Genomic DNA, 12,336 nt, shown 5'->3' with positions numbered 1-12,336 from the left:
GTGGCAGCCGAAGTTCCCCTTACAATGTTTTTGTTCACCATAGTTATTGGCCAAACCTAGTAATTTATTATACTGGACTTTCAACCACTTCAGCAATTCAGAAGTCAGTGTACATACAGTGTATATAAGTGGTGCTGGGTGGTGACTGTTGCCATATATTTGCAACATCTCTTTGGTATTAAAACTTTTGTAACTTACTTGGTATTTTTTTTGAGAAAGTTCCGGAGTTGAATTTAATACCTCAAATATCCCAAACCGACTTTAAACATATTCACGTTTGTATGTATGTATATACATATATGCACTTCGAATATGTTTTAATATTGCAATTTTTACTGCTGATGCGTATTGCCGCTGAAGGAGAACGTGGAGCGGAGATTTTCCTCAACATATATGTTTTCTTTTTCTTTCTCTCTTTTCTAAACGGCGATAATTTTCACGCTTATTTAACAGCAGCAGCAAATTTGTATATCGATTGTGCGATTTGAGCGCTCATTAAGAGCTTAATTATTGTAATATTGAAATGTTTTTAATTTCTAAAAATTTCTGCATTAAAACAAAACTTTTTTTTATAATTCATTTTTAGCTCGTTTCACTTGTAATTTTTACGAAATTGCACTCATTTCAGACATCCACTAGAGATAAATCATAACTTTCACAAAACAAATAAGGCATCTACATATCTACCAATCCAAAATGAACACATAAATTCTGTTAAGGGAAAAATAACTGAAACTATTTTTACAGAAGTCAGCCTTGGCGACTCTCAACTTCTGACGACGTTTCTTGTCTAATATTTGGTCTTCTACGTCAACGCCGCAAAACCGTTCGCATTGTTCGATCAGCATCGCCGACCAACTGTTCCATGATGTCCTCTAAAGCGGACACACGCGCCGTTAAACTGTAAGTGGAATCGAAATCAAATTAATGGAAGTCAACAAAATCTTAAGCAGAGTCATCAAGGCGAATTGAATACCATAGATAGCGCCTTGCCAAAATGGTTACTTTATTTTTTACGAGTCTGACGTCAGCTCCCTTTCCAACACAAAACAAGCAAAAGGAGGAGAAATTACATGTTTGTGAAAATTCAGTGAAGGGCTGAGTAGTATTGCGATTTGTGAGATTTAAACTAAACAAACTAATGAAAACGAAGTATATAATATATATATATATGTATACTACATGGTACAATAAGTTCATAAGGTGAGGCATAGCATATGGTATTTAGTGAGAACTGCCCTTTAGGAGATACTTGTCAAATTGTATTAACATTTTGCCGATTAGTTTGTGAGTTAAAGTCGTTTAAGAGAAGCTACTTTTGGTTTTGTAAAAAAAAATTTGGTTTCAAAAGAATTTCGTGTATTTATAAAACACTGTTTTTTAATAAAAAAAAAAAACACTGTGGAAACACACCAATGGCGACGGAAGTATTATTCGCACTCCGCTCCGTCGATCGGAACCGTTGAACGATGGTTTCGTGAATTTAGATGCGGTCGTACGGGCACTGAGGACGCAGCGCGTCCAGGACGTCCAAATGAAGCAGTTGTTCCAGAAAACATCAATAAATCCATTGTATCATTCTGAATGATCGTAAAGTGAAAGGGCGCGAGTTAGCAGAGGCCGTAAACATATCGAAAGGGTCAGTAGGAACGATTTTGCATGAACGTTTGGGTGTGAAAAAGCTAGTCGGAAGAGGGGTGCCAGCTTGTTGGACCGTTTCAATGACGAAACCAAGAAAAAGCGGCCTCGTTTAGCAAAGAAAAAAGTGTTGTTCCACCAAGACAATGCACCGGCTCACAAATCAACGATTGTCATGGCAAAATTGCACGAATTGCTTACCCATCCGCCGTATTTCCTAGATTTGGCTCCCAGCGACTATTGGTTGTTTCCAAACTTGAAAAGATGGCTTCAGGGAAAGACATTTCGATCAAATGAAGAAATTGAATGGGAAACAGACGCGTATTTTGAAGGACTTTCTATCGATCATTTTTCGAAAGGCATCAAAATGTTAGAAAACCGTTGGGAAAAGTGTATCGCCCTAGAAGAGACCTATGTTGAAGAATAAAATGAATTTTGGTGGAAAAAATTGCTTTTATCCTCTCACCTTATGAACTTATTGGACTATATTATGTAGTATATGTATATATATTCCCATGTTTCCTAGGAGGAACATAAGTAAATAAGTTAAAGTTAGGTTTATTGAATGCAAGAATTTTTATTTGCTGCCATGAACGGCATGCTTGAATCGCTTCTGTTTCAACAAAGCGTCTCCACGTGTTGGATGATCTCCCGCTCCTGCGATTTCCTTATGGGCACCAATCTAAGGCTGATTTTGCAAAATCTCCATGAAGCTTTCGAAGTATATGCCCAATCCAATTGCTATTTTCGTCGCGGAAAATCGAGATAAACAGGAATCTGCTTCGTCAAACTCCAGAAAACTCCGTTTGGCCAGAAAACGCGCACAATCCTTCGGAGGCAACGATTGACGAATGCTTGCAGAGCTTAGGCAACGCACATTGCCGTGTTCCATGTTTCGCAGCCATATAGAACAACAGACTTCACGTTTGATTCGAAGACTCTTAATTTCGAACGCCTTGAATATATGCGAAGATCTTAAAATGTTGTCCCATTCGCCAATTACAGCGCGACTTTTTGCCGGCTGTTGACCTGCCAGTTCTGTTCTGATGCATCCGATGCATGTTAACACTGCGTATCTGGAAGTGGTGCTGAGGGACATCATCTTTTTCTTTGCTTTGTGTTAATCATCAGGCCTGCTTTAGCTGCGCAATCGCTTACAGCCTTCATCTTTAACTGTATATTAGGGCGGGTCGATTTAAAAATCGCTCATTGCTCTGTGAAAATCGTATTCTAGGGATCAAAATAAGAAACTTTGCCGAAGAAACCATACCTCTAAAATGAATTCTGATGTCCCCCAATTTGGGTCGAACGAAAAATCCCACATTGACCCATTTATAGTACTCCAATCGAGACCAAATGTATGACCGATCCCCGCTAACTTTGGGCGGCCGATCCACCAATGCCAGTGGTACACCCCCTGGAGCTCTCCTGGGGGGTTCCCCATACAATCATTTCAAAATATCACCATTTTTGGCCTTTACATGAGAAAAGAAACTAAAAAGTTCGACCCAAATTGGTGGACATCAGAATTCGTTTTAGAGGTATGGTTCCTTCGGCAAAGTTTCTTATTTTGATCCCTAGAATATGATTTTCACAGAGCAATGGGCGATTTGTTTGCCTCCCCACAAATCGGCCCGACCTACTGTATATGTGCGAATTTGTGTGACAACAGGCAAATGTTCCAGGTTGCTGTTCAAGCACCACGAAATAACACTATTAGCCGCTGGAGCTCGCTTCATTATTAGGCCCAGCACTAGGTTGAATAGAAGCGGAGATAACATACTTTCCTGCCCTACTCGTGTTGAATTGTGAAAGCCAAGTGCAGTGTGTGTGTATGCGTATAATTTCCTATGTTTGGTTGTTTTCATTGCTTACGCCTAATCTTCCTCTTCACAAACAAATAGTTTCCCTTCCTTTTCTTATTAGTTTATTCATGAGCTCCTACGACACGGCAAATTCGGAAGGCGCAATCTTGTATTCTATCATTCTTGCGGAGTCCTGTCATTCGTGATTGAATGAAACGTAATTTTAAATTTTACCTTGAGAATATGGCAAACGCATTTATTTATTTCATGCCACACGCAACGCGTAGTAGTACTCGGTTTTAGCGCTCATTCAATCACGAATTTATTCAACTCATAGATTAATTACAAAATATTACCGACTAATCGTCAAGGAGTCTGTATCTTGCATTCGTGATCCTTGTTGTCCGACGGGTTCGAAATAGCTGAAAGAATATTAGAGCAGTCATTAAAATCCATATTCTACGAGTACTATAATGCACCATTAAAGGGCACACCAGGCCACACTTACTCTGGTACAGCATGTTTGCGTATGGAAAGTTTTGGCTGATTATCTTCTGGTTCTGTTTCATCCTCCGCCTCCGGCTGCGCACAGAAACCTCTCGGACACCATTTATGTAACAATTTACGTACATAAATTAATAAATAATTACGGCCTCCCTTAACCTCACTTTTCACACTACTATAGGTATCGTTAATAATGGCCAAGAACATATTCTGAAATTCACAAGTGGGATTGCAAAAGGAGGCATTTATGTCTATAAGAAAATTGAATAAGTCAACTGTGAAATACTGTACCAGTAAAATGAAGAAAACCAAGAATATATAAGTGAGAAAGAAGATTGGACCCAATACACTATGTGCCGCCTCGATGCTCTCATAATCGAAGTCACCCAAAATCATGCGTATCATTGTTAGGAATGATTCGTAAAAGTTGCGAAAATCGTGGTATTGACTGCCGAATAATAACAGACCCAATTGAGCATAGGCCAGAAAGACAATACCGAACATGGTGCTGAAGCCCAAGAGATCACGAAAACACTGAAGCAGAAAGTTTAAGATTAGAGTCGCTTAATGCACTAAATTTGCCACTTACCCTGTGTATGGTCACATTAAACTGTATCATTGTTTTATTGAAACTAATGAATTTAAATATTTTAATTGTAACCAAAAACGCACAAATGGCCAATATATTGGAATACATTAAATTCCAAAAGCAAAACGTATCCACGCCGAGAAATTCATTTGGATTTTCTTCAAACCTTTTGCCCAATAGATTCACGTAGAATGGATGCCAGATATTGTAGATCAGCGTGAAATATGCTAACTGTAAGAAAAGTGGAAAAAGTATTGTTAATGGTAGTAAAATATATAGCGATGTCAGATGTTTGCGTATGTACTACTGTGGGCAAAAAGTAAGGTGAATTTATTTGTCAAACTTCGCGGGATTAAAGTTTCGTTCTAGTTATTTTTTTCATGAGTTGGCAGCAACTTTCATGTGAATGTCATTATCAGTAATATATTTACGCTTGTGTTTACCAAAGGACCAAAAGTGCATTTTTCGATTTTTACAATGTCTGATTTGATTGAGCAGAGAAGTGCCATCAAATTTTGTTTGCGGAATGAAATTTCGGCTGCGGAAACGTTTAGCATGTTGCAGAAGGCATTTGGTGATTCGACCATGTCGCAGAAAAATGTTTATAAGTGGTACAAAGACTTCAAAGTGCATCATTACGGGAGATGAGACTTGGATTTATGCTTACGACCCTGAAACAACCGACCAACCAAGCGAATATCGTGCTGAAGGCGAGGCCAGACCGAAAAAAGCACGTCAAAGTCGTTCAAAAATAAAGATCATGATGACAGTTTTTTTCGATTTTCGTGGTGTGGTGCACTATGAATTCCTTCCACCTGGCCAAACTGAAGCAATTCGTCTAAAAAGACCGGAATTATGGGCCAACAACTCTTGGATTTTGCATCACGATAATGCACCGTCTCACACTGCACTCGTTCTTCGTGACCATTTCGCCAAAAATTCCACGCATATCGTTCCGCAACCACCGTATTCGCCTGATTTGGCTCCGTGTGACTTCTGGCTATTCCCAAAACTCAAGAGACCACTCCGGGGAACGCGTTTCGAGTCGATTGAGGAGATACAAGCTGAATCGAAGAAGGTGCTGATGGCTATACCGGGAATGGACAATTTGGCATGTTTCGGGGATTGGAAAAATCGTTGGCATAAGTGTATTTCATCGAGAGGGGATTATTTTGAAGGGGATGAAATTGATTTACAAGAATAAATAAAGATTTTTCATTTTACAACCAAATTCACCTTACTTTTTGCCCACAGTAGTATGTGTATTTGTACCCATTTGTGGAACAACATCAACACGCACACCACAAATAGGAGGAGGAGCTCGGCCAAGCACCTAACAGAAGTGTACGCGCCAATTATTTATTTATTTAGTATGTGTATTTGCATTAGGGATGCAATTTTTTTCGATTTTTACGGTACCAGAATTGTCGGGCTCCCGATATTGTAATATCGAGTGCCCGATGTTAGATGTTTCGTTGTTTTCGATATTACAATTGCGGAATCCCGGCTTTAGGATCTAAATTTATTCGATTTTTAAAGTCCCAGACTTTTTGGGTCTGGATATTACAATTACCGAATCCCGGCTATAGGGATGCAATTCGTTTCGATTTTTACGGTCCCTGAATTCTCGGGATATCGATATTAGAATTTGGGATCCCCGCATTAGAGATCTAAATTTTTCCGATTTTTACGGTACCAGGATTTTTGGGATTTTTATATTACAACTTCGGAATCTCAGCATTAAGGATAACATTTTTCGATTTTTACATTACCAGGATTTTCGAGTTTCCGATATTACAATTTTGAGATCCCAACTTTAGGGATCTACATTTTTTCGATATTTACGGTACCAGGATTTTTGGGTCTGGATATTGCAATTACCAAATCCCGGCATTAGGGATTGACCGTTTTAGAAGCTCTGCTATCTTAAATACAAGTACAGTGAATTACAGCTACGGAAATGGATACGTAATTTTCTATATCTAGAGAGAAAATTATTTCAGTAGAAACAACATAAAAAGAACTGAAAAAGTAAACAAATGTAGGTATTTTGTGGTTAAAAGAAACTCATTTTTTTAGTAGAGTAGTAAGTTAGGTTATGTTGCTTGTCTAAGACAACACACTCGGTGGATCTAAAGTCCACTGTGTTACCTCCCTCCCGCTAGTCATTTTACAAAATTCCAAAGTCTTCATAGAAATAATCGCCAACAAATTTGGCACAGCTTCTTTGAAGTGCTGCATATTCATAGAGGAGGGGTTGTACGAACTCAAATTCAACCACAGAAGTCATTGCCCATTCTACTGGCTAAAGTGTCAATAGTGCAGTGAGGTCGCTGACCGTTGATCTGTTCCGCAATTGAATCCAAGCATATATTTTGTCCTTTTGAGATTCAGTTATGGCAATAGCGCTTTGAAGTTAGAGAGCAGTTAGTAGTCAGAGACCTCCTTCTATGGGCTTCCGCAATTACGCCCAAGTCAATCGCAGTATACAGTTCATTTAAAGGGCCACTCCAGAGTAGCCGCTGACTTAACAAATTATGGTGGGTAGGCGCGATCAACCTTCTGCATTCTTTGACGCATCTTGACGTGATGCACGTTGAGGCCAATGCCTTTAACGCTGCTTGGTTGGTTGGTTAGAGTGGTGATTCATACAGAATCCAACTTGCGCTTCCGCAGCATTTTGTTGCCACATACTCGTTACCAACTTGTTTAACAGTTATTTACAGTAAGACTATATCCAGTCGGTTAACGACCTTATTAGGTTGTTGACGTCTAAGCCAGACAGTTGCTCGAGACACTCGAACAGCGGTTTGCCCAGGGTTAACATTCTGCCATTCCATAAGGCAGGGCATTCACAGAGGAAATGGAAGATTGTTTCCTTTTTCTCCGTTTGTTTACAACTATGAGAGTATATGTTGTGAGGGATGCCCATTTTGGCGGCTTGTTCTCCGATAGACCAGAAGCCAGTTATGACTACCGTTAGTCTACAGGCGTCCTGTCGTTTCATGTTTATCAATGTCGACGATTGCTTGAGGTTGTAGGTGGGCCATAACGTCCTCCTGATTTTGCATTTCGTCTGGTCTCTCCATCCACAATCTGCGGTTCGAAGGCATTTTAGGGAAATTGCATTTTTGACTGCATCTAATGGTGTGAATGCCGGTACTGCAAGGACGCTATTCATGGCAGATCCTCCTCTTGCCAGTTCATCGGCTTTTTCGTTACCTTCTATGTTCCGGTGTCCCGGGACCCAAATTAAGGTTACTTTATGGTTTTCACTCAAGGTGGTGGGACTATTCTTACTTCGCTCCACCACTTTAGAGGTTGTTGTAGCCGATTCCAGTGCCTGGATTGCAACTTGGCTATCCGTAAGAATAACGATGTTGCCCTTAAAAGAGAAATTCGTGATTAGTAGCCTACAAGCTTCCCCAATTGCCAGTACTTCCGCCTGGAAGACACTGCTGGTATTAGGAAGATGCACAGATTTTTCAATTCCAAGTCTGTGATAATATATACCAGCTCCAACACCACAATCCATTTTACTGCCATTTGTATAGACTGTGGTGTTGAAGTTGTTTAGAATATTGGAATAACGTGTGTCAGTGCATTGAGAGCCTCTCTAGGACATGATCTAATTGCACCGGCTGTTATTGGATAGGCTGATCTTTGTATTCTGCCGAGTAATTTGGAATTGACCTCTCTCCCTAGAGCTTTCCACCAAACTACCGAGCCATACGATAAAATAGGTCGTTTAACCGCCTTATACAGCCATAATGTACGTTTGCAGGCATATAAAGTAATTTCTGCTTTCCTTACCCGTTCTTCGACGTTTAGCTTCCAGCTAAGTTTGGAGTCCAAAACTACCCCTAAGTACTTTGCGCTGGGTGAAAGTGAAGGAATTTGTCCTTTGATATTTGGTAGGGTAAAAGTTGGTACCTTGTATCTGTTTTACGCGGGCTTAAACTTAAGCCACATCCTGTGGCCCAAGAGTTCAGCTCGCCTAATGCCCTTTGAATGATCCCACTGATCGTATTGGGACACAGTCCGGACACCATTAGCACCACATCAAGAGCGTATGCCACCACTTTTACCCCACCTCTATTAAGTTTTATTAAGATTTTGCTGATCACACATAGCCAAAGAAGTGGAGATAATACTCCCCTCTGTGAAATGCCCCCGTGGACCTTCTTGGTTATGTTGATATTACCCATATTAGCTTTGATGATCCTAGTTTCTAGCATAGAGATGACCCAGTTACTAATGCAACTGTTCACCTCTAGGTCTATCAACGCCCGTTGGATGGCATCTGTACTTACATTGTTAAAGGTGTCTTCTATATCCAAGAATGCTGCCATGGTATAATGTTTGCTCTCTAGAGAACCCTCTATTGTTCGGATTACCTCGTGAAGCGCTGTCTCCGTAGATTTGCCTTTAAGGTATGCGTGTTGTGCAGTTGATATACCAGAGCCCTCCAAAGAGCTTCTGAGGTGTATATCCAAAAGTCTTTCAAAAGTTTTTAACAGGAAAGACGAAAGATTTATTGGCCTGAAGTCTGATTCATGTCCCTTCTTGCGCTGCTTGACTATCAATAAAAATGTGAAGGTTTGCTGGCGTTAAGTCCATCAGTCTTCTCGTTTATGCTGCTTGGTCGATAGCGTCGATCTCAGCTTGGAAGACGCTGCACCAGTCTGGGAATCTAATGAGCAATTTAAAGATAATTGCTCCGAGTAAACTAATGATCCAGAAGAATGATCTTGGAAACCAGACAGTCTGTTATCGGTGCGTCTTGCAAGTGTTCCACAGAGAATAGAACTTATGCATAACCGTGCGTGTTTTCTTTTAGCATACCTGCTGTTTTAATCCTGTAAGCAGACTTCGCCGATATCCCTTTAACATATGCAACAATGGGCCGAATATGTACGATCAATTCCAGCGCCGCCTGAGGCGTCGGTCGGAGCGCACCAGTTGTTCTTACACAAGCTAATCGTTGGCCTTTTAGAAGATTCTTCAGGCAGGATTGGGTCGGCACCACTTCGCACCCCATGAAAGCTCCATAAGTCAAAATAGGCCTGGTCACCCGGTGGTTTATATATGGTTTCACAGCCCATTGGTTCAGACTAATGTTAAAAGTTTTTTTTTACAGATAAAGAGGGCATTATAAGCTTTCTTCATTCTTTTCCTCGGTATTCCTTTTCTAAGAAAGCTTTGAGTCCCGAAGTATGCCAAGATACTTAGCTTCTTTCGATAAGGTTAGTGTTACTCCATCTAAAGACGGGAACTGAAAATTCGATATCTTATATTTTCTAGTGAGCTGAATTAGCTCGGTCTTGGATGGTCCTGGGACCAGACAATCTGAAATTTGGCGACTTTTCTTTTGCAGTCGAGGAATCCTTTATCTACTTAGGCTTCAAACTGAGTAGAGTTAATTCAACACGCCTCAACATCGATGATAGAATCCAAGCAGCTAACAGATCGTACGCGTCACTAACGAAACTCTTCAAATCGAAACTACTAAACAGACAATGCAAATTGATTCTGTGCGAAATCATCACAGAACCAGTCTTATGCTATGGACGCTAAATGAAGCAGAAAATGCAAAACTGGAAACATTCGAACGAAAAATATTCAGAAAAACGCGGCGCAGAAAAAAATTGTAGAAACCAAAGCGTTCAGCACTAGACTATGAGGAAGACAGAGAACAAGATCGGCCAACAAACTAGAGGAGGACATCTTTGTTTACTCCTCTCGGGAGCATAGGGCCTCAACAAAACTTGTCTTGCGTTAGTTTCGTTAATCGTTACTTAGGAATAACGCCTTATTACTGTTTGGAGTGGCATCTGTGTTTCACATTTTTCTAGCAGAAGGATCGCAAAGATGGTTGAGGACTTCGCTAAAGTGGTGTGTTGGCGCTATTACCGTGGCTGCCCGATTCCTTTTGCTGGCGCCACCGATGCTATGTGTAATTGTGTCTTTTTCTTTATTTTTTTTTTGCTTGTTTTAGCAACCACAATGCAAATAATACGCTATTGTGCGGTAGTAAGGATGGAAAGGATACGTTTTTGGATTTGAGAAATGAGCCGATCATCCCATCACCTGCAAAACAGTTAGGTGTGGTACCGCCCTGGACTTTCTGAGTCCTGCGTCTATTGTAGTGGGGCCAAGGGATTTTCAAAATAGCACATGAAGAAATGCACTTTTCTCATTGAAATAAGTAGTGCAATTCTCCTTTAACAACAGTCAGGGGGATTCCGATGATCGTGTAGGAGGTCTCTGAGACCAATTCAGTTGGCCCCGTTCTACCTAGCTCATCAGTAATTTCATTTTCCTCTAAGTTCCTATGTACTGGAACCCGAATCAGAGAAATATTACCTATGAACCCTAGATTTTTGGTATCCTCCTTACAGGAGTTTACCAATTTTGATCTGCACCATGGCATTGTGGCTTAACTATCAGACAAAACTGTTAATATCTCGCTCACTCCCGCGTTTCCTCAGCATTTTGCATGTACTATATAGGAGCGCAAAGAGTTCTGCCTGAAAAACACACCAACAGTATTCGGCAATTTTAAGGAAATTGGCAGGGGCCGATTCCCGATTGCATCTTGGAACCGTCGGTGACGATAGAGGTGCCATCTTCGGTGCAGATTTTTCCCTCATTCCAATCCAGCCAACTTCAAAAAAATTGCCCTTGCAGGATCCACAAATTACAGTTTGCAGATAGAGAGCTCTGTAAGAAGTTCAGATAAATACGGTGTTAACTGTTCAAAATAGTACAATTTCCCTTGCGAGTTTACCTCCAGAGGCCAACCCCCTTTAACCTGATTGCACTTTGAGCAGCGATGGAAATAACGTAAAAATCGGTGGAAAGTAATTTCAAAACGACATTCTGAGCAGCACTGGGACAAGTTCTGCATGCTCCGGTAATGCCAATACATTCAGTCCTTTACACCGTTTTCAGTTTAGTGATATTATAGTCCTTCCGAAAGGCTTCCCACTAAACCAGGCATCCATACGTTGAAATGGGCAGAACCACTAAGTTGTACATCCACAGCACGACCTGTGGCTTGAGTCTCCAGAAACCTGTGGCTTGAGTCTCTAAAAAGCTATACTTGCCTTCTTTACCCTATTTATAATGTGTAGCTTCCACTGGAGTTTCTAGGTTGGTAGTACTTTAATCTTTATATTCCCTGTGTTGCACTCATTGCTCATAACCATTTTGGCAAACACCTTGCCCTTTTAGTTTTATGCGAAAATTCTGTACGTATTCATAGCCTCATTACAGATAGTTGCAGAAGAAACCGTAAGCATCAAAATTCCTCATAAATTATATAAATCCGGGTTGTTCCGACTGACGCAGGAGCGAAACAGCTTATTAAAACTATACCTAAATCGATTAGAATATTTCCTTTCGTCGTCAATACCAAGAAGTGAACTGTTTCGCCGAATTCGGAATTCAATTCAAAAGAGAAGAAGATAAAAGACGATCGGTTAATGGTCGGTGTTATCGACTCGACCCATGGGATCAGCATATGACCACCACTGAAATCATTGAGGACCCGATGAGTGCCCTCCTTTTGTTAGAGCAAGGCTACGAATTTTGGGTTCCGATGAGATATATATAATTATATATATATATAATTGGCGCGTACACCCGTCTTGGGTGTTTGGCCGAGCTCCTCCTCCTATTTGTGGTGTGCGTCTTGATGTTGTTCCACAAAAGGAGGGACCTACAGTTTCAAGCCGACTCCGAACGGCAGATATTTTTATAAGGAGCCTTTTCATAGCAGAAATACACTCGGAGGGC

At 40.6% G+C, this 12,336-nt stretch overlaps 1 protein-coding gene across 1 annotated transcript; it reads right to left on the bottom strand.

Moving 5' to 3' along the window:
• Positions 1-3,795: 3,795 nt before the first annotated feature.
• On the bottom strand, positions 3,796-8,888 carry LOC128855326 (polycystic kidney disease 2-like 1 protein). The gene is made up of 5 exons (XM_054090148.1): positions 8,850-8,888; positions 4,537-4,767; positions 4,239-4,481; positions 3,952-4,157; positions 3,796-3,865 (listed from the first exon to the last, which is right to left on the bottom strand). The coding sequence occupies exons 1-5, from the start codon at positions 8,886-8,888 to the stop codon at positions 3,796-3,798; spliced, it is 789 nt and encodes a 262-aa protein (XP_053946123.1).
• Positions 8,889-12,336: the final 3,448 nt, after the last annotated feature.

Source organism: Anastrepha ludens, chromosome 2 (assembly GCF_028408465.1).
Source record: "Anastrepha ludens isolate Willacy chromosome 2, idAnaLude1.1, whole genome shotgun sequence".
Lineage (NCBI taxonomy): Eukaryota > Metazoa > Arthropoda > Insecta > Diptera > Tephritidae > Anastrepha > Anastrepha ludens.
This window is presented reverse-complemented; position numbering and strand designations above follow the sequence as displayed.